Source organism: Acinonyx jubatus, chromosome A3 (genome assembly GCF_027475565.1).
Source record: "Acinonyx jubatus isolate Ajub_Pintada_27869175 chromosome A3, VMU_Ajub_asm_v1.0, whole genome shotgun sequence".
NCBI classification, from domain to species: domain Eukaryota; kingdom Metazoa; phylum Chordata; class Mammalia; order Carnivora; family Felidae; genus Acinonyx; species Acinonyx jubatus.
In genome coordinates this window covers 88,368,021-88,388,404 of record NC_069388.1, presented here as the reverse complement: position 1 = coordinate 88,388,404, position 20,384 = coordinate 88,368,021, and the positions used below count along the sequence as shown (strand labels likewise).

Below are 20,384 nucleotides of genomic sequence, written 5' to 3'. Positions count from 1 at the left end.
GTGCCTGGGTGGCTCAGTCGGTTGAGCAACTGACTCTTGGTTCTCTTTAGTTCATGATCTGACAGTTCGTGAGTGCAAGCCCCACATTGGGCTTCATGCTGACAGTGCATAGCCTGCTTGGGATTCTCTCTCTCCATATTTCTCTGCCCCTCTCCTGCTCACTCTCTCTGTCTCTCAAAATAAATAAATAAAATTTAAAAATTAAAAAATAAGAAGTGCAAGACCAGTATACCTTATGGTTTCTGATAGACTTATGTCACATTTTATATATTCTCATGTCTGTAGATATATGTACCATTCATACTTTTTGGCCACTGAATGCCTATTGAATATTGTTTTTTTAAAAAATAAATTCCAAAAGAATATTTTATGATTTAGCACCAAATTTGAATGTGTCTATTTGTAAGTTTGCAAATACGCTGTGCTAACTTACACCTTTTCTTTTTCCAAATAGCAATTTGCTAATATTGACCTGTTTTAAATTATGTGTAAGTTTTCCGAATTGTAAATGCTTGTGGATTTAAACTTGGTTAGAATATGACTGTCCCAGAAACACTAAAGATAGTGATCTTTTTATCCATTCATTTGATCATTTATTCAATAACTCTGACCCTTCTGGCCCTCAGTTTACCCAGTACCAGACTACTAAGTGTATGTAAGACACTTTCACAAGTTAGAAACTAATGAATACAAATAACGAAAAATTAGCTATTATAATTATCTACAGTTTAACCTGGAATTAGTACTCTAGTCTGTCTCCATACCTACTGTAGGACATGCTGTCCTTTGCTGTTTAAATTATAGCAGAATTCAGACTTTTTCTAGCAGGTACAGTTCCCTATGCCTGATACTGTGTGGAAATCTTAGACTTGAACTTCCACTCCCCTCTTTCAGTCTGTTTGTTTGTTGTATTTTCTAAAACCCTACAGACCTAAGGTCAACCTCTAATGTGATAACTGGTGCATGATAAGAACCCAATAAAAGTTTCACTGTGAGTGGGAGTGTAGGTTGATACAATATTTTTGGAGGGTAATGTGGAAGTATCCTTCCAAATTTTAATCCAACATATCATTCATTCCAGAAATTCTACTTCTAGGGATTTAGATATAGCTGTATACATATATAAGGGCATTCATACTGCAGCCTGTCTGTTACAGAGGACCAAAAAAAAAACAAAAACAAAACAAAAACCAAAAAAAAAAAAAACCTGAAAACAATTATTGGATTGGTTATATAGATTATGGCTCTTATAATCAATGAAATACTATGCAAAGCAGGCATTAAAAATAATAGAGTGGATGTATGCATAAACTGACTGGGAAAATCAGTACCCAAGATATACTGTAGGATATGTATACTATACTGCTTTTGTACAAAATGAAAGATATCCATATATTTACAAATAAACGTTTATATATATATGTACAATAAGTATGAATGTAAGCAGTTGGAAAATACCTGGAAGAACCACACAAGGAACTGGGGCACTGGGACTTAACCCTCATTCCATGTCCTGTACTATTTGAATTCTGGTGTACCTACATGCTCATCGAACCTGCGCTACCGACCCCCAGCTTAGGAGGGCACTGTCGCTCTCTGACTCCTGTTTACTAATCAAACTTCTCCGTCAGCCAGCGTGTTGACGTCATCACGACTGTCGGTGGCGCGTGCGCAGTTGCAAGGGGCCTGGGAACTGCGTGGGTTGCTGCCTAGGCGCTTCCGCTCCGGGATCTTGTTCTGGCACCGTAGGCGCTGGACTGGCGGCTTTGACTCTCTTGCTGTTGGGTGGGAGGCATCTTGGGGCCTACATGAGCCAGTGGCATCATGCCCGCGGCGGCTGGGGCCAAGGACGCGCGTACTCTGGACGTCGCTCCACTAAGAAGAGGGGCGGAAACCACGTCCCGGAAAGGTAATCTGCCCTGGCCCCTGGGCGTGGCCCTCCACTTGGGCGCTGGGCGGCCTGGGCTCCATGTCTTGTGGTCTCTTACCTGTATCTGTCCCCGCGACGCGCTTGGCCCGTCCACCCAAGCTGGGAGGCATGGATCCTCACGCTGCTCCGCCCACAGCAGCTGGGTTCTGATTTCTCCCCATTCCGTTAAAAGTGAGGCCCTGGCCATTGCTTCTCTGTTAAAATGCACAGGAATGGCTTTTTAAGATGGGACTGACTGCCAGTGTCGGGGACACCCCTTAATTACCAAATTGGAGTCTCCCTCAGTTCCTCGAGCTGTGTTGTTTTGACACAGCAAACGTGAGTAGTGAGGACCAAGTTTGAGTGGAAAAAGAACCACCAGTACATCCGAACTTTCCTCCGAAAAAATTGATTTATATTGTTTCCAGCAATCACAGAGGGCATAGGTTTGCTTCCTAACACGTTTCATTTGAGATAGCTTCTTCTGTGCAAATGATTAATTTTAAGACTTTGCTCATGTGTGCATTGAACTCTTTTATTCCTTGAAATCTTCCTTTCCTCCCATCTCCTACATCAAGTCCCCTTCATTTTATCTCCTGAATATCTTTACTCTGTCAGCATCCTAATACAGAACTTGCCTGATCTATTGCAGTTAGGTCCTAAGTAGTGTACATATATCTAACTCTTGTCTCTTTCCAATCCATTCTTCACACAAGAAGTCTTGTTATTTATTTTTTATTTTTTTAAATTTTAATGTTTTTTAAAATTTATTCTTGAGAGAGAGACAGAGCATGAGCGAGGGAAGGGCAGAGAGAGAGAGGGACACAGAATCTGAAGCAGACTCCAGGCTCTGAGCTGTCAACACAGCGCCCGACGTGGGGCTCGAACTCGTGAGCCCTGAGATCATGACCTGAGCCGAAGTTGGATGCTCAACCAACTGAGCCACCCAGGCACCCCACAGGAAGTCTTTTTAATAGACTAGTTGGACTATTGCCCGTAAACATCAATCAAAAACATGGTTTTAAGAATAAAAAGAAACTCTTTACCATGGTCTTTAAGAGTCTGCATAGACTAGACTCTTCCCTTGCTTTTCCAGCCCCATCTTGTGCCACTTTTGTCCTCACTTTCTATGCTTCAGCTATACTGAATTCACCTTAGTTAACTAGCTCATCCTACAGAAGTCAGCTCAAATATGACTTCACTGTGACTCCTAACATTATTAAGTGAAGTTCACAGTCCCTTTTCTATCAGGTTTTCTTTTAAAATGTGAACTTGAAGTTCCCTACTGACTGCATTTGATGGCACCAGTTGTGTAAGGACTGAAAATAAACTGTCAAGTCAAAGAATTGAATTTAAACTTTTAATCAACAGGTATACAGTAATGACACCGGAGTATTCAGGACTGGGCTAGGTTTTTTCGGGGATACGAAAATACTGGACAAGTCTGGTTTTCGATGTTCCTTATTTGTTGAGACCTGTGCACTGTTCTGTTGCCTGTGTCTAGAAAAGTATAAGTTGTTACTAGGTGGGGTTGAGTACATGGAACAGCAAAATTCAAAGCAGGGAGAAGAGGGGAACATCTGTGTGGGCTATGGTGTCCATTTACAAGGAGCCATCATTCTATGCTGGAGTACAGGCTAACATAAAATTCGGCTAACAAAAAATGTATTAATAGGTGGAAAGACTATCTTCCAGTTGGACAACGGATGCCTGGGACTCGTTTCATTGCTTTCAAAGTTCCTTTGAAAAAGGTAAGCAAAAGTTAATTCAGTATTCTTTCACAAATCTGAATTCATGATATAGAATGCTGGTTCTCAACCCTGACATGCTCCATCTTCCCTTTTTTTTTTTTAAAGTTTTTATTCATTATTTTTTATTTTTATTTTTTTAGTAATCTACCCAGTGCAGGGGCCAAATGCATGACTCTGTGGTCAAGAGTCGCTTGCTCTTCCGAGTGAGCAGCCAGGCACCCCTCCATTTTCCCTTTTTAATAACAAGTACGTTGTGTATCCCCTTTAGTATCCTGAAATAGTTATAGTTAAATACTACTTTGCTACTTAATTTTAAAGAAAAAAAGTCAACCTATGCTCTAATTATAATGTAAACACTAAATAAGATAAAGTAACTTACAATAAAGTAATATGTAATTAATTTCAATATGTAAATGTTTGGGCATGACTATATTAGAAATAAAAAAGTAGTTGGTTACTTGCAGCATGAATACAAACACTGCAAATGCAGACCGATCTAGGTGGGTTTTACTGCCTGTCAGAAATTTCCATGATAGTGAACAGCTCTTAGTAGATTTTCAAATAAAACAAAGTACAATTTTTACGTGATTGAAACGTAATTACTATCTTGGAAAATTCAATGTACTTTAAAACTCTGCAGAAAACCTCTTGTGTTTATTTGTGAAATGGAGTTAGGTTCTAAGGCTTAGATAACTATGCGCAGTTTTTCACCTATATGAGGTGTTGAATAGGACATTCAAGTCATTCAGGTGTGAGACACATTTGTAGGACTGTTCTGAATTTGGCAAGATTTCTAGCATCTGTGACCCCCATTTACTAAATGGTAGACTACTTCACTCCCACCATCATAACTAAAAAATAAAAAGCCCTTGATTAGCAAGGTCGCGATTTCAGCATGGAAACTCTGAAAACTGTGTCTTTGTTAGAACTCAGGAAGGAATAGGTGAGGAAAGCATTTGACCAATATAAAAAAAGTAAGAAGAGACTCATGAAACTGCCCGGCATAGCATGGATTGGTATCTGGAAAAGCCGCTTTGAATGTGTTGAGATTTTGTTTAATTTGTGACTCATAGGTCAGGGTTCCTTTTTCATCTACTGTGTCAGTTCTTCTGCATCTCTGGACTTAAAAACTAGTCTTCTCATAAAGATAATCTTATGGCTCTTATTCACATCCATCAGCACCAAGCATAATGTTTGGCATATAGTAAACGTTAACAAATATTTATTGAATGGACATTCGCAGCCCCCATTTGGAGCTGCTGCGAATTATCTCCTATATTCCTCCTTTTCTCTGTGCAGTTGTCCTGATTCCTCAACTCCTTACCCAGTGGTCTCTAAAAGTGGATTCCCGAGCTTCCACAAGGGCCCCTGCGTAGCCCCTTGCCTGAAAGTACACCAGCAAGGTAGACAACAGGAAGACTCTTCCGTTTCCCTTCCTCCACACAGCCATAGATCTTTCCTGTATGATGTCATGACAAAAAGCCTCCTCCTAGCTCTGTATACTCAGGTTATCTGGCTCAGCGTTGGGATTGTTTAGGCACTGTACAGGGGATTACAGAGCTGCATAACCACCCCCCCCACCCCCCACCCCCAGTGCAGTTCCTTTTCATGCTGTAGAGTTAGGAAGCAAAACGTGACATTGAGTTCCTGTGTGTTTTATGGAAGTCACCCAAAGAAAAGCAGTCACTTGACAGTCACTTCTTATGCATACCGGAATACGAAATAGAGTATGTCAAGTGTCACATGAATGCCATAGCCAGAAATACCTAGGAATTCAAAGGAGGGGGAAATGGTAACAGACAGGAAGGCTTCCTAAAGTTAGTTGTTGTTCACATGACTGGAGAGGATATTTGATTCATCAGCTCCAAGTCTGCAAGAAGCTTACTGGAGAGATTGTATGCCTCATTGTAATTAATATACTCTTCAACACTTTTACAGTTTTACATGGAAGACTTAATATCATCAAACTGTCAAATCTTCCTAAGTTAACTTATTATAAATTTAACATCATCTCAAATAGATTGATTCTAAAACTCATAGATAAAAATAAACCTAAATAACCAGGAAAATTCTGAAAAAGAAGAATACTGGGAGAAGGGGATCATGGAGCCCTGTCAGATAGGAAGCTGTGTTAAAAGTGTTGAGCACAGGCAATTTTTAGGGCAGGGAAACTATTCTGTGTGATACTGTAAGTATAAACACATGTCGTTATTCTTTGGTCAAAACCAGTAGACTGTACAACACAAAGTGATTTGTAATGTAAACTGTGGACCTTGAAAACGACATGTCCATGTTGGTTCATCGATTGTAACACATGGACCTTACAGGTATGGAATGTCGATGGTGGGGAAAGTTGTGTGGGGTAAAGGAGAGAGGGTATAAGAAGAAACTCTACTTTCTGCTCAGTTTTGCTCTGAAGCTAAAACTGCTCTAAAAACTAGTCTATTAATTTAAAAAAAGTGTGTGGCTGACATTTGAATAACCAAACAGATCAATGAGCAGAGTAGGTAAATAAGCCAAATATGTAAAAGAATATTTAGCAATAGAAGCCACCCTTCATATAGAGAAGTATTCAGGAAGTATTTAGAAGTAGTTGTAGATGCGCCAGGTGGAGCTGAAGATTTGATGGACAGAATTGATGCAGTCTCTGCCTTCTGGCAGTTGCAGTCTGGTTAGGAGATCAACATGAGACAAGTAAACACAGAAATAAATACATAGAAATGAGCTTACTTTCTCCCGCCTCATCTCTGGAAGAAAAGATTCTAATCTAGCTTATAAATTCCAGCAGAGTGGAAACTTTTCTTTGAATTTCATTGTGTGTTAGCATCACAGGGCTTGAATAAATGGAAAAGGATTTTAAGCACATGTTTGCTTTTTCTTTCATTCTCTCTAACAGAGTTTTGAAAAGCACCTTGCTCCAGAAGAACGTTTTTCCCCCTTGGATCTTTTTAACAAACTCCAAAAACAGAATGAAGAACTTGGACTGATTATTGACTTAACATACACTCATCGCTATTATAAACCAGAGGTAAATGGAACCTTTAACTGAAAAGGACCGACTTTCCAATACGATAATAATTCTTAGTAATTCAGTAGTTATCATCTTACACTAAGGTGAATCCTGGCTTATTTTCACGGGTAACAGTTCAAAAAAGGAAGTTAACGGTTTCCTTAAGTACATACTTCTAATTGGTGTCTCAAAATGAGATTAAAGACATGAATTGAACTGTAATGTTGGCTCTGTGTGTACTTAAGAAATTCTATAAGCTTCCATGTTCCATATTTTGAAAATGAAATAAATTTTTAGTAAGAATAGTAGCAGCCTAAAAGAAAAGTAAATATCCACTGTGTCTTTAGCACTTATTTTAAGCAGTTGACTGAGCATGTAAACATCATGGTAAAAGACCACTATTAGCTCTAAGTTTTATGCTTTCCTTTTCCTAATATCTCTGATAAAAAACAGAACCCCATATAATCTGTTGGCCCATGTGACATATCAGTGTGAGGGAATTATCCTTCTGACTAATTTCATGGCCTTGGACGACAGTGACACTAAACGTTTATTAATACTTGTAGGGGGCCTGGGTGGCTCAGTTGGTTAAGCGTCTGACTCTTGGTTTTAGCTCAGTTCATGATCTCACGTTTTGTGAGTTCGAGTCCCGCATCGGGCTCTTTGCTGGCAGTGCGGAGCCTGCTTGGGATTCTCTGTCTCTGTCTCTCTGGCCCTCCTCCCCTGCTCATGCTCTTTCTCTCTCTCTCAAAATAAATTAAAAAATTTAGAAAATAGATTTGTAAAACAGTTTGCCATTTAAAAAGTACTTTTACATACCTTATCATAGTTAATCTTCACAACAGTCCTTTGCTGATGAAGTACAGTAGTACTGGTATCTCCTGAGTGCTTGCTCTGCACTAAGCTCAGAGGATAGATGATCACAACTGCTTATCTTACAGATGATGAATCTGAGGCTCAAAAAAGGAAGAATTGACACTTAAATTCAGTTATTCCTGTTTTTGTGTGTGTGTGTGGCCAGTTGTACGTAAATATCATTTTAACCATTCATAAGTGTCCAATTCTGTGGCATTAAATACATTCACAACATTGTGTCACCATCATCACTGCCTATAACCAAAACTTTTTCATCATCCTAAACAAAAACTGCACTCATTAAACAATAATGTCATTTCCTCTTCCTGCGGAGGTAACCTGTATGCTACTCTCTGGAGTGGAATCATACAATATTTGTCCTTTTGTGTCTCACCTACTTCACTAAACATAATGTTTTCAAGTTTCATACATGTAACAAAATGTCATTCCTTGTCACGGCTGAGTAATATTCCATATTTTGTTTATCTCTTCACATGTTGATGCACACTTGAGTTGTTTCCACCTTTTGGCTATTGTGAATAATACTGCTGTGAACATTGATGTACCAATAGTTGTTCAGATTCCTGCTTTCACCTCCTTTACATGTCTAGGTAGGAGTGCAGTTATTGGATCATATGGTAGTTCTATGTTTAGAAACCTTTAAGACCACCAAACTTTTCCAGTGTCGTTTTTTGCATGTTTGTTTCTTGGTTTTAATGTTTTATTACTTATTTTTGAGAGAGAGAGAGACAGAGACAGAGACAGCATGAGCAGGGGAGGGGCAAAGAGAGAGGGAGACACAGAATCTGAGGCAGGCTCCAGGCTCTGAGCTGTCAGCACAGAGCCTGATGTGGGGCTTGAACTCAAGAACTGTGAGATCATGATCTGAGCTGAAGTCGGACGCTTAACCAACTGAGCCACCCAGGCACCCCTCCAGTGTCATTTTTTAAATAATTACCACAACTTTTAAACATACACAGAAGTAGGCATAATACTGTGGGCATTCATTGTACACCCATGAACTCATCCAGCTTTAATCTCTATTAATTGATGCTGTCGGGTTTCATCTGTACACCTTCTGGTTTCACCCCATTCCATATAATTTTGAAGCAGATCCCATGTATTATATAGCATGTAATTTCACCTGTACATTTTTTGTATATATATTTAAAATATACGACTTTTATTCCTTACTGTCATTATTTAACATCAAATATCCAGTCAGTGCTCAAATTTTCAGTTCTTCTAAATGTCATAAAAAATGTTTTTTAAGAGTTTGAATTAAGGGGCGCCTGGGGGGCTCAGTCGGCTAAGCGTCTGACTTCGGCTCAGGTCATGATCTCATGGTTTGTAAGTTCAAGCCTTGCATCTGGCTCTGTGCTGACAGCTCAGAGCCTGGAGCCTGCTTTGGATTCTGTGTCTCCCTATCTCTCTCTCTGCCCTTCCCCTGCTTACACTCTGTCTCTCTCAAAAATAAATAAACATAAAAAAAGAAAAAAAAGTTTGATTAAATCCAAATAAGATTCACCCTTTGCCTTTGATTATTAGGTCTCTGAAGTCTTATTTAATCTGTAAGTTCTCCTTCCATGTCTCTCTCACATACTTTTTTTCTCCCCCCTTGAGTTTTAATTTTTGTAGAAACCAGTTTGTTCTATCTAGATTTGATGATTTCCTCCCCATGTGTTAACATATTCTTCAGTCTTTTATTTCCTGTAAATTGGTAGTTGGACCCAGAGGCTTGACCAGATTAGACTTAATTTTTTTTTTTTTTTTTTTTTTGCGAGACAGTTTCATAGGTTATGATGTGTTCTTCTGTGGAGACCTGTAAGTGATTATCTCTTTCTGTGGTATTACAGTCACTGATGACTGATACCCACATCCATTAATTCATTTGGGGCTTCAAAAATAGTGAATTCTGTCCCTTGTTCATTTATTAGCTGGGCATATTTCTATCGAGAGAAACTTCCCTCATCATCTGTTTGGTTGCCTAGTTGTAGAGGCATGTGCTTCTTTCCTTTTATTTAACAGGTGTCAAAATAATGAGTTGATCCACTAATATCCTCTGATGGTGACCAATGAGTTTTATTTATTTACTTTTTGTATCATTTTGGACTTCAGTGAAGTTATTCTCCTTGAGGCACAAATTGAGGCCCTATCTTTGCCCAGTTGGAGCTTCTGAGTATGGCTCCTGAATATGACATCAGTTGTTTGTAGGCTTTTTCTGTGATCAGAGCTAGGAAATATGTGTTTGTTTTTAATATAAATAAATCATAGATTCATGTTGGTACTTTCCATTTAAATTCAGAACCATAGGATTTTCACTTAACCTCTTCTTTTTTTTTTTTAATTTTTTTTTTTAACGTTTATTATTTTTGAGACAGAGAGAGACAGAGCATGAACGGGTGAGGGGCAGAGAGAGAGGGAGACACAGAATCGGAAGCAGGCCCCAGGCTCTGAGCCATCAGCCCAGAGCCCGACGCAGGGCTCGAACTCACGTACCGTGAGATCGTGACCTGAGCTGAAGTCGGAGGCTCAACCGACTGAGCCACCCAGGCGCCCCTTAACCTCTTCTTTTATTGGTGTCTGATTTCTCCTGCCCCTGAGAATACCAGCTCTCAACAGTGCCTGAAATTTGCTCAGTCTCACAGTTCAAATCCAAGTTTTTCTGACTCTGTTCCATTCTACTTAAATCACAGCGGCTTTATGACTCTCAAAATATAAAATATTAAGTAGAACTATTCATATAATTTTTAGTTTTTATGCATTCATTTAAATGGACTTGGCTTTCAGTTTTGTATCCTATTGACTACCCATTCTGTAGATTTCATTTTTTTCCCCCTCATTCTGTAGATTTACTAAAAATCAGATGATGCTTCCTGGTTGAAGCAGCTTGGGAAAAAATGTCTTTTTTATCAGAATTACTGACAAACTATGTTTATTGTAACCTCTTAGCTTATATTCTGGCTTCTCTAATTTTTAATTCTTTACTTACAAATGAAATAATATGCATTTTCATGGTTTTGCCTTATAGGACTTACCAGAAACTATTCCTTACTTAAAAATTTATACAACTGGGCATCAGGTGCCTGATGATGACACTATTTTTAAATTCAAATGTGCTGTTAATGAGTTTTTGAAAGAAAATAAAGACAATGGTGAGTTTGTTGTTGTTTTTTTCCCTCTTACTTGAACATTGGTATGCATTTTGAATGGGGTTGGAATTTTTAGTTTTAACATTAGGCCTGTTGTGTTTGATAATGTTAAGGTAGAAATGTCAGATGGTGCTAATAGAGTGAGTTTTTCCTTGTATGGTCACAAACAATTTAGTTTGAAAAGTGGTTTTAATGAGAAATGTGAACTAGCTCACTCATCTCTAAAACTTTTGAATGGGAAATACATAATAAAATAAACACATTCTTTTATTTATTGGTTCAGAGGTGAGAGTTACGGGGGAAAGGTTAAGAACTGATGTATTGCGTCAAAGCGTATGGGAGTGTGGCTTGTGTGACCTTCCACTGAAAACAAGGGGAAAAAAATCTCAACGTCTTAGGGTCTATAAAAGAGACAACAAAAGGAAAAGGCTTGGAATGAGACAGACCCCTAGAAGCAAAGCAAAGCAAAGTGCATCAGTGCAGTGGCATCCTCCTCATGCGTATTTAAGATGTTTCTGCTGTTTTTCCACTTTGGGTACAACTGAGGAAGGACACTACCACCTCTTATTCAGACAGGAAGAACTTTAAAAGGCTGGTGTTTCTTATTTCTGCTTTAAGATCTACCTTACTCTGTTGAAAATAGATCTTATTAAGCTGTTAGTGTCTTAATTTTAAGGATCCACTTAACTATTTCCGGCACCTGGCCACCAGAAAGAATGTGGTATTTGCCATATTTTAAGACTGAGGAATCTTTTGTCTTTGAAAAGCCACCGACCTGCAGGAAAAAGTGTTCATTTTGTTCTCTTTCTAAATTTAGCTTGAGGAGTGTATGCTTTATTACATAAATATGACAGTAAATATTCCACATATGTACACATACACACACAAACAGGAAGTAGGGGAGAAAGAATAGAGATGCAGGTGAGAAGATAGGGGCTGGGAGATGACAGGTAGAAAGAGACAAGAATTTAAGATAATTTTTCACACTATAACGTGGTTGCCTAATGCAGGCATTAGCACTTAAATATCTTAAGCCTTGTTCCCAGATCTTCCCTGTACTTTAACTTTAAAACTTCACGGGCTTGGCCTTGCTTCTGACAGCCACGTCATTTATGGAGGAGGTAAATAATCTGATTTATATTAACTTGTGTCAGAAACATGACTGTGTAAGATGTTAGGGTGCATCGGCCAGCCTACTCGCTGCTTCAGGGCTCCTTTGTGTGGAACTGTATATAGTATTCCATCTGTTCTGCGAGGGTTAGAAGATCCGTATGAGTACACGTGAACACGTTTGTAAATCTTGTTTGTTCACGTGTTACACCATGTTGGTCTTCTGCCTGTATGGTGCTGACTTCACTGTGCTCTCTGCTCTAGCAGTCTTGGGACCTTGTTTATGATCCATTTTGTCTACCTCTGTTCTAAGCGTCCCCTCCCACAGATTCCAGGCTCCCTGAAGAAGAGGAGGACACTACACTGTCCACTCCCTAGAACTGGTAGAGACTCAGAAAATAAATGGAGTCAGTAAACACTGAGGTTTGTTGGTAGGGCATGGGATACAGAGGTGATAGCATTCTCTGTTCATTAGAAACTTCCCTAGGAAGATAAACATGTGGTAATTAAGACAATGGATTAATTATAACAAAAGAATTAAGTGCAACAGGAATATGGAGGAGAGGTTGAGGAAGGCCTGACCGAGGAGACAGGAGCATTTGAGTTGGGCTGTGGGGAAGAGGACTTTGCCAGAATGAGGAAAGGACAGCCCAGGTTTGGGGAACAAGTGCAAAAGGCACAGGGCTTGAACTTGTGCCGGGGAGCGGCAGCCTCTGGTGTGACTAGAGGGTCGTGTGAAAGGGTGTAGAATTCATATGTTCATTTTCAACAGGTATTTAGAGGACACCTTCGAAGTTGAAGGCACTGTTTTGGGAAGCAGGAACAGAAGAAAGCTCCTGCTCTTTTATACTTTACATTCTAGTGGGGGAGAGGGATAAATAAGTAACTCTGAAATGTCAGATGGTGAGAAGTGCTTTGGGAAAAAACAGGACACAGAAGTGAGGGAATGTGTTGGGTGATCAGGGGAAGCCTCTCTATTAAGATGTCATTTGAGTAAAGCCTTAAAAGGAGTGAGGAGCCATTGGATATTTGGGGGGTGGGGGAGACAGAGTATTCCAAAGCAGAGGGAATAGTAGGTGCAAAAGTCCCTGAGGCATGACTGTGCCCAGCATGTTTGAGGAATGGGAAGGAGGCCAGTGTAGCTGGAATGCGGAAGGTGTGAGGGCAGAGCAGTAGAAAATGGGATCTGGTAGGTTGGCAGGGGCAAGAAGAGGTGGGTCACGTAGGTCCTTGTAAGTCCTAGTTCAAATCCTTGTGGACTTACAGTTCAGTTGGAGAGCCAGGTTGATGGTACTGTTTATGAAGAGTTCTAAATGCTGTGTTAAAAGTTTGGGCTTTATTCTGTGCTAAATGGAGGTTTTTCAGCAAGGGAGCAACCCTGCGAGTTTGTATTTTAAGTTCACATCTTCCATATGGAGAATCACTTGAAATAGATGAGATTTAGAGGTAGGGAGGTGGTCACCCAGGCAGGGGAGGCCATGTGCTTTCCTACCAGACACTTCCTAGTCACAGACATAAATTTTGCCGAGATAACTAAACATGATTGTTTTTTATTTAACTTCTTATATAATTTTTAAGAATTTTTTTTTAACGTTTATTTATTTTTGAGACAGAGAGAGACAGAGCATGAACGGGGGAGGGTCAGAGAGAGGGAGACACAGAATCTGAAACAGGCTCCAGGCTCTGAGCTGTCAGCACAGAGCCCGACGCGGGGCTTGAACTCACGGACCGCGAGATCATGACCTGAGCCGAAGTCGGCCGCCCAACCGACTGAGCCACCCAGGCGCCCCCTTATATAATTTTTTAAATGATGGACTAAGAAATACTGTGGCACAGTTGGAAAAATCTTTGACTTGATCCTAGTCTTTGTTCTGTCTGCCTGCTGTGCAGCTTGGCCTTACGTCTCCAGTTCTCACTTTTTCTTTTTTAATTTTTCTAATGTTTAGTTTTGAGAGAGAGAGAGACAGACAGACAGACAGGGCACAAGCAGGGGAGGGGCAGAGAGAGAGAGGGAGACACAGAAGTGGAAGCAGGCTCCAATTGGAAGCAGCTCCGAGCTGTCAGCACAGATCCCCACGCAGGATCCCCATGAACCATGAGGTCATGACCTGAGCCAAAGTCAGTGGCTTAACCGATTGAACCACCTAGGCACCCCCGTTCTTGCTTTTTTCATTGTAAAATACCGACAGTGCTGCTCAACCGGGGGCTTCACGGGCACATAGACTGTGGCATGTGTGGAGCAGCAAATGACAGAGGAATGGAAGCGCTTTGGGAACTCATGAGTCCCACCAAAACTATTCTTTTTAATATTCAGCATCGAAAGTAAAGCATTCCATTCATTTCACTCCGAAACAAATTTCATTTTTCTTGTGGCCTGTTTTCTTTTTCACTCCCGTTTTCTATATTTAATCAGTTACTGATAGGCATTCTAGATTAAGCCAGCTGGGTTCGTCTGGGTGCCATTTTACCTGACCAGGCCGTCTCCAGTTTACACGACTGCATGTAAGAGGGGTGAAGCAAAATTTCCCAGACCATGAATTTTGACTTTATGTTAGATGATTCTTTATTAGTGTGTTCCTAAAATAACTCACTCCTCATCAGCTATTCCTTTTCAGGGTAGTGGTAGTGCTATGGTAACTAATAAACGGTACTCTAAAGAAAATTGGAGAACTTGTTTTTAGTGTATCTACATCACCTATTTAACTCTGTATTCCTTGTTTCGTAGACAAACTTATTGGTGTTCATTGTACTCATGGTTTAAACAGGACTGGCTATCTCATCTGCAGGTGAGTTGCCAACCCCAAGAGACAGACTGTGTTTAGGTTGCTTCATGTACAACAGTAGGTGCAAGTCAGTTGCAAAAAATGCAGTCAGCTTTGAAATGTATGAAATAGAAAGAAGTCTTGCTCCCCACCCAAAGATTACCACCAGTAATAAGTGAATACGTATTTTTTCAGCCTTTAAAAATGCAGACAGATAATAAGCATATATGTGTAATTTAACGGTATAATATTTAGACATCCTGTTTTATAATATAACATGGTGGACGTCTTCCTTGTGAAAGTATTTGGGAACCTCATTCTTAAAATTTTTTAAAAAATGTCTATTTTTGAGAGAGAGACAGAGCACAAGTGTGGGAGGGGGAGAGAGAGAAAGAGGGAGACACAGAATCCAAAGCAGGCTCCAAGCTCCGAGCTGTCAGCACAGAGCCCGATACTGGGCTGGAACCCATGAACCACGAGATCATGCCCTGAGCCAAAGTCGGAGGTTTAACTGACTGAGCCACCCAGGTGCCCCTCATTCTTTTTTAAAGGCTGTATTGCTTTGCTTACTGATGAACATAAAAGTCAGAAATTCTTGATATTTAAAACATTGAATTATTGAACATTCCTATACGAACAAATTTGAATGTATATGCTATTTTTTGAGATAATTTTAGAATGGAATTTCTGAATCAGAAGTTGATGCTTTTATGCTTTTTGAGGACTGCTGCACTGGACTGACTTCTATTTGTTCATTCAGAAAACACTTACTGAGCATCTGTTATGTGTAAGCACTGTGCTAGACGCTGGCAGTAAGACTTGAGAGACTTGACTTGGCCTTCGGGAACTCTAACAAGTCTACAGAGAGAATAGACATGCAAGAATCACACAAATGCATGTGGAATTACAACTCTGACAAATGCCAAGAAGGAGAGGGACATGGTTCATGGAGGGCATATTAATAGGGAGGATTTGACTTTAGCACGGAGATTACAGAAAGTTTCTGTGGGGATGTTGTTGCTGATATCTGAAGGATGATGAGGTATTAACCTATTAGGGACTATGGGGAGAGAATTCTGGGCATAAGGAACAGCAAGGACCGATAATAGGAAAGCGTATGCTGTGTTGGAGGAACAAGCCAGAGAGGCTGGGCCATGGGAAGTATGGTGTTAAAATGGAGCTGAAGTTTAAAAAAAAAAGGTAACGGGGAGCACCTGGCTGGCTAAGTCGGTAGAGCAAGTGACTCTTGATCTCGGGGTCATGAGTTTGAGCTGGAGGGGCACCTGGCTGGCTCATTCAGAGGCGCATGTGACTCTTGATCTTGGAGTCATGAACTTGAGGCTTACGTTGGGTGTAGAGAGATTACTTTCACTTTTTTTTTTTTTTTTTTTTTTTAATTTTAGAGTGTGCAAGCAGGGGGTGGGGGCAGAGAGACACAGAGAGAGAATCTTAAGCAGTCTCCACACTCTGGGGTGCTCAACGTGGGGCTTGATCTCGTGACCCTGAGCTGAAATTTGGATGCTTATGTGTCTGAGCCACGTCGGCACCCCGAGGTTACTTTTTTTTTTTTTTTTTTTTTTTTTAAGTTTAAAATAGAGCTGTAGGGGCATCTGGCTGGTTCAGTCAGAAGGGCATACAACTCGATCTTGGGTTTGTGAGTTCAAGCCCCATATTGGATGTAGAGATTACTTAAAAAAAGGTTTAAAATGGAGTGTGGGGAGGAACTAGATCACGCAGGTCTGTGTTTAAGGTTTTAGACTTGATCTTCAGAGTAATCGAAAACCATTGAACTTTTTTTTGTTAAGGGTGTGGAGAATATAATCAAATTTGGATTTTCAAGTGATTATTTTGCTGAGTAGAGATTACACTGCAGGTGGAAACAAGAAGATAGGTTAGGCTTTTGTAGAAATCAGGGCATGATGGTAACTTGGACGAGGGTGTGGTGGTCATTTTGGTAGAAAGATGTGAACATATTCTAGAGATACTCAGGTAGTATCATCTTTAGGATTTGTGGGTTGAAGATGAGGGTGAGGAAGAAATGGCTGACAGTGGTGGTGACTCCTAAGCTTCTGGCCCTTTACAGTTGGTTAGATAGCATTGTTTAGATACGATGTTAATATTTTTCCCAATTTGTTTTTTCCTATTTGTTGGTTCCTAATAAATACTCTGTCACATTAAGTCTTCTGTTTCTAGTATATAAAACATTTTGATCAAAAAGGACTATTGTATTTTATCAGATGCCTTTTTAACAAGTACCAATTTGTTCCTGTATTTTCTTCTTTCACTTACTAACTAAATTGTTAATTACATTAATAGATTTTCTAAAGTTGGGTCATCCTTGCATCCTTGGAATGAAGTCTTTTTGTGGTCATAGTATATCATTCTTGAATAATTATTGAATTAGATGTGCTGATACTTTCTTAGGGTTTTTATATCTGTATTTGTAAATGAAATTGGACCTCTTTTGAATAAACTTGATTTCTTTCTTCTTACATATAAATGACTCAGTTATGTTGTTTTGTTAGATATTTGATTGATGTAGAAGGCATGAGGCCAGATGATGCAATTGAATGTAAGTATGAGTGTTGTCACTATTTTTCCCTTTTTATAAAAGTTGAAGGTGGAAATGTGGATGTATTTCTCAAATTTTGGAAAAAAGAAATGTTTGTAATTCATTTGCTGTGACATAATACAGTCTTTTGCCAAAAGTTTATAAAGGGATGTATCTGGAAATAGTGATGTATAACAGCTTGAATAATTCGTCAGTGGATTTCAGCTTTGATCTACTTTCTCTGTAAAAGACTTGCTTTTTGTACAGTTATTTCTAACAGTTCATCCACTCCTCAGTATTCAATAGGTGCCGTGGACATTGCTTGGAAAGACAAAACTATATTGAAGACCTTCAGAAGGGCCCCATCAGAAGGTACATTGCATTTTTTATGTGAGGTTTGTGGTTAGGGAGATATGTTTGTAGATTATTTCAGCTGTACATATCCACTCTCCCTGAGGCTTACTTACTTGCTTGGGGAATCTAAACAAGGAGAGAAGTGGGGGAGGATGGCATTGTTATTTTCATGGACCAAAATGTAGTTATTAAATTGGCTACTAAATTTGGAAGCCAGTAATACCGTGTGGAAATGTTCTCTTTGAGGAGTTGGGATTCCAGTGTATCCAGATCAAGTGGTTTTGAAGCCGCAACACATATGATGGAACCAGTCCACACCACTATTAAGTCTGTTAACCAAGGACAGAGGTATAACCTACATCAGACCCAAGGCTATCCAGTACCTTCTTGGCATTTCCACAGCCAGACTCAAGATCTGCAGCAGTCAGTAAGGTATCTGTTCTGTCTACTTTTCTGGAATTGAAATAGAAATTTATATCATAATTTAGTGCAAACACATAGCAATGGTGAGGAATTGACGTTTTCTGGATGATCAGTGTCAACCAGGAGGTATCATTTGCTCCATATTTTGCATTTAGAGCTGAAAAATCAAGTACAAGATGGGGGAATATGTGACTTTTCAGAGGCAGTTGAAAAATGCCTTAGAAAATTTCATTGATTCTAAACTTAGTTTAAGCCAACAATTTGATGTGATTACCAAACAGGATCTTGCATTCTTAGGCTGCATTAATAGTGGTAAAGTTTACAGCATAAGGAAGGGTGTTATTTAAGAGTAAATACAGATTATAGAGAAAGTAGTGAAACTCCAGTATGATATATTTACTGATCTTGCTTTTGAAACAATTAAACTTCAATCTTAATTTTCCAAATTTGTTACATGTCCCATAATTAGAATTCTATACTTTATAACTAATTTACATATGTATTTAAAGTGAAAGCAGCTTCCTGTTTTTAAAAATAAATACCTTATTCTGTCTCATGTCAACTCTGCCAGACTTGGGGAGAAAGTATTTGATTAGAAAAGTGTGGGCATTTATCTGTGTAGGGAAAAGTGGAATGGCTCCTGGAAACCTACCATGTGCCAAGGTGTTGTGGTAGGTAATTTAATTATGTTGTCTTAATTTACCTTGAAAACAACCCATGAATATGGAAGGTATTGGCTCCATTTTATAAAGAACTAAGAAATCCAAAGATTAAGCAACTTATCTGCTAAGGTTATACAGGTAGAAAACAGTAGAGCCAGAATATCTATGTATTATTTTATAAAGCTTATATATTTTATTAAACTAATAATAATTAATTGCTTTTTTGTTTGTTTGTTTAAGAAAATTTTCACAGAATCAAAATGTTTCCCAGAGAGGCCATATCCCTCCTCCTGGGCCCCCTGGAGAGGACTATTCACAATTGAGGTACTCTTGGAATGTAATGCCAAATGCCAGTCAAGTAGCCCAGAATAAAAGGTGGTATCCTGGCACTTACTACGGACTATCCTATCCAGCCTATTGTGGATGGACCGAATGACACAAACCTATCCTGCAAATCTCTCTGTGGATAGAGCAAGACTGAAGACAGCTGGAGTGACTTTTTATAAGATCAGATCAAATGAGGTTTATAATCTGCTTCATTCCTCCCTCATGTGTTCAAACTTAAGGAAAAATTACATTGATACTTACCTCTTTGATGAGAAATTTGCAGTATTTACAACAGTAAAGGAAATAATCTGTCATTCAGTCTTAAATTTTTTTAAAGAAGATGATATTTTAGAACTGATAAAGTAATAAAGAATTTCCCTCGTGAATTATTTTTCAAAAATTCTGTTTTCTTGGGGTGCCTGGGTGGTTCATTTAAATGTCTGACTCTTGATTTCAGCTCAGGTCATGATCTCACGGTTTGTGAGATCAAGCTGTGCGTTGGGCTCTGTGCTGACAGTGTGGAGCCTGCCTGGGACCCCCCCCCCGCCTCTCACGCTCTCATTCTCGAAATAATTAAGTAAAACTTAAAATGCTGTCTTTATCCATGATTTCCTTCTGACCAATTTTGTGATAGGAGTGTATGTGCAGAAATTTTTAGTGTTCTTCTCATATTCTATTAATGACCCAATCATTAAGGGTATCTTTTTTTCCTCCTAACCGTTCAAGATTTCTGTTACAATCTATCTAAGAGTCCAACCATCTCCTTAGAACCTAATCACTACTTGAAATTAGTAATTGTATTTTTGTGATTAGACATTTCTTTCTTTGGAAGCCTGTTGTAGGATTTGACCAACTTCTTTCACTGAATTGTCAGATATGCCATCTAACACAGGAATGGGTAAACTTTTAGGAATTGACTATCAGTTGGGCGAGAAACTGATGGAGAAACCAGAATGCTGGGGAATTTGCCTGACAGGGTAATTGTTATCTACTGAGTAGAACTATTTGGTAAACTGGAAAACTTTTATAGACCATAAAAGTTCTTTAATGAACAGAAGAGGATACAACATTTAAAGCCTGAGATATAGGAAAACTTGTAGATGACAAGCATGGCTCCTTGTGTTATTGCTTCTCTGTTGAACATAAACCTACTGGGATCTTTTTCCACTTGCCTCACAGCACAGTGGTGCCTTGATCTTGACTTCTAAGTTCTTTTCCGCTGGTATACCTCTGGAACATGCAGATGGATCACTTGGGAGGTGTTAAATATTCTGAGTTGCAAAGAAGCCAGAGACCTTAGTTTGCTCAAGAAAGGGCCTCACTAACATGACATCCAAGCCTCCGTAGATACTTGGTGAATACCTGGGTGACCTGGCTTCATTTTTTTAAAGCCTCTGACTTTGAAGATTTGTATCCTAGAATGTCTCGTGCTGCATGTGATAGGTATTTTCTTTATGCTCTTTTACATACCAACATGTGGAACCTGACTCTCAGGAAGTGCTCTTCTAGTTCAACCAG

At 39.3% G+C, this 20,384-nt stretch overlaps 1 protein-coding gene across 2 annotated transcripts; it reads left to right on the top strand.

Moving 5' to 3' along the window:
* The first annotated feature begins 1,661 nt into the window (after nt 1–1,661).
* On the top strand, nt 1,662–19,252 carry DUSP11 (dual specificity phosphatase 11). 2 transcript variants are annotated; one of them, XM_053200773.1, is made up of 9 exons: nt 1,662–1,909; nt 3,585–3,660; nt 6,557–6,688; nt 10,557–10,680; nt 14,513–14,573; nt 17,075–17,121; nt 17,397–17,472; nt 17,704–17,886; nt 18,780–19,252. In XM_053200773.1, exons 1-9 carry the CDS (start codon nt 1,809–1,811, stop codon nt 18,973–18,975), a joined length of 996 nt encoding a protein of 331 aa, XP_053056748.1. In that variant the 5' UTR covers nt 1,662–1,808; the 3' UTR covers nt 18,976–19,252. The 2 variants fall into 2 exon arrangements, with proteins under 2 accessions (XP_053056748.1, XP_014919517.1); XM_015064031.3 differs by having other exon boundaries at nt 1,663–1,909; nt 17,701–17,886.
* The last annotated feature ends 1,132 nt before the right edge of the window (nt 19,253–20,384 follow it).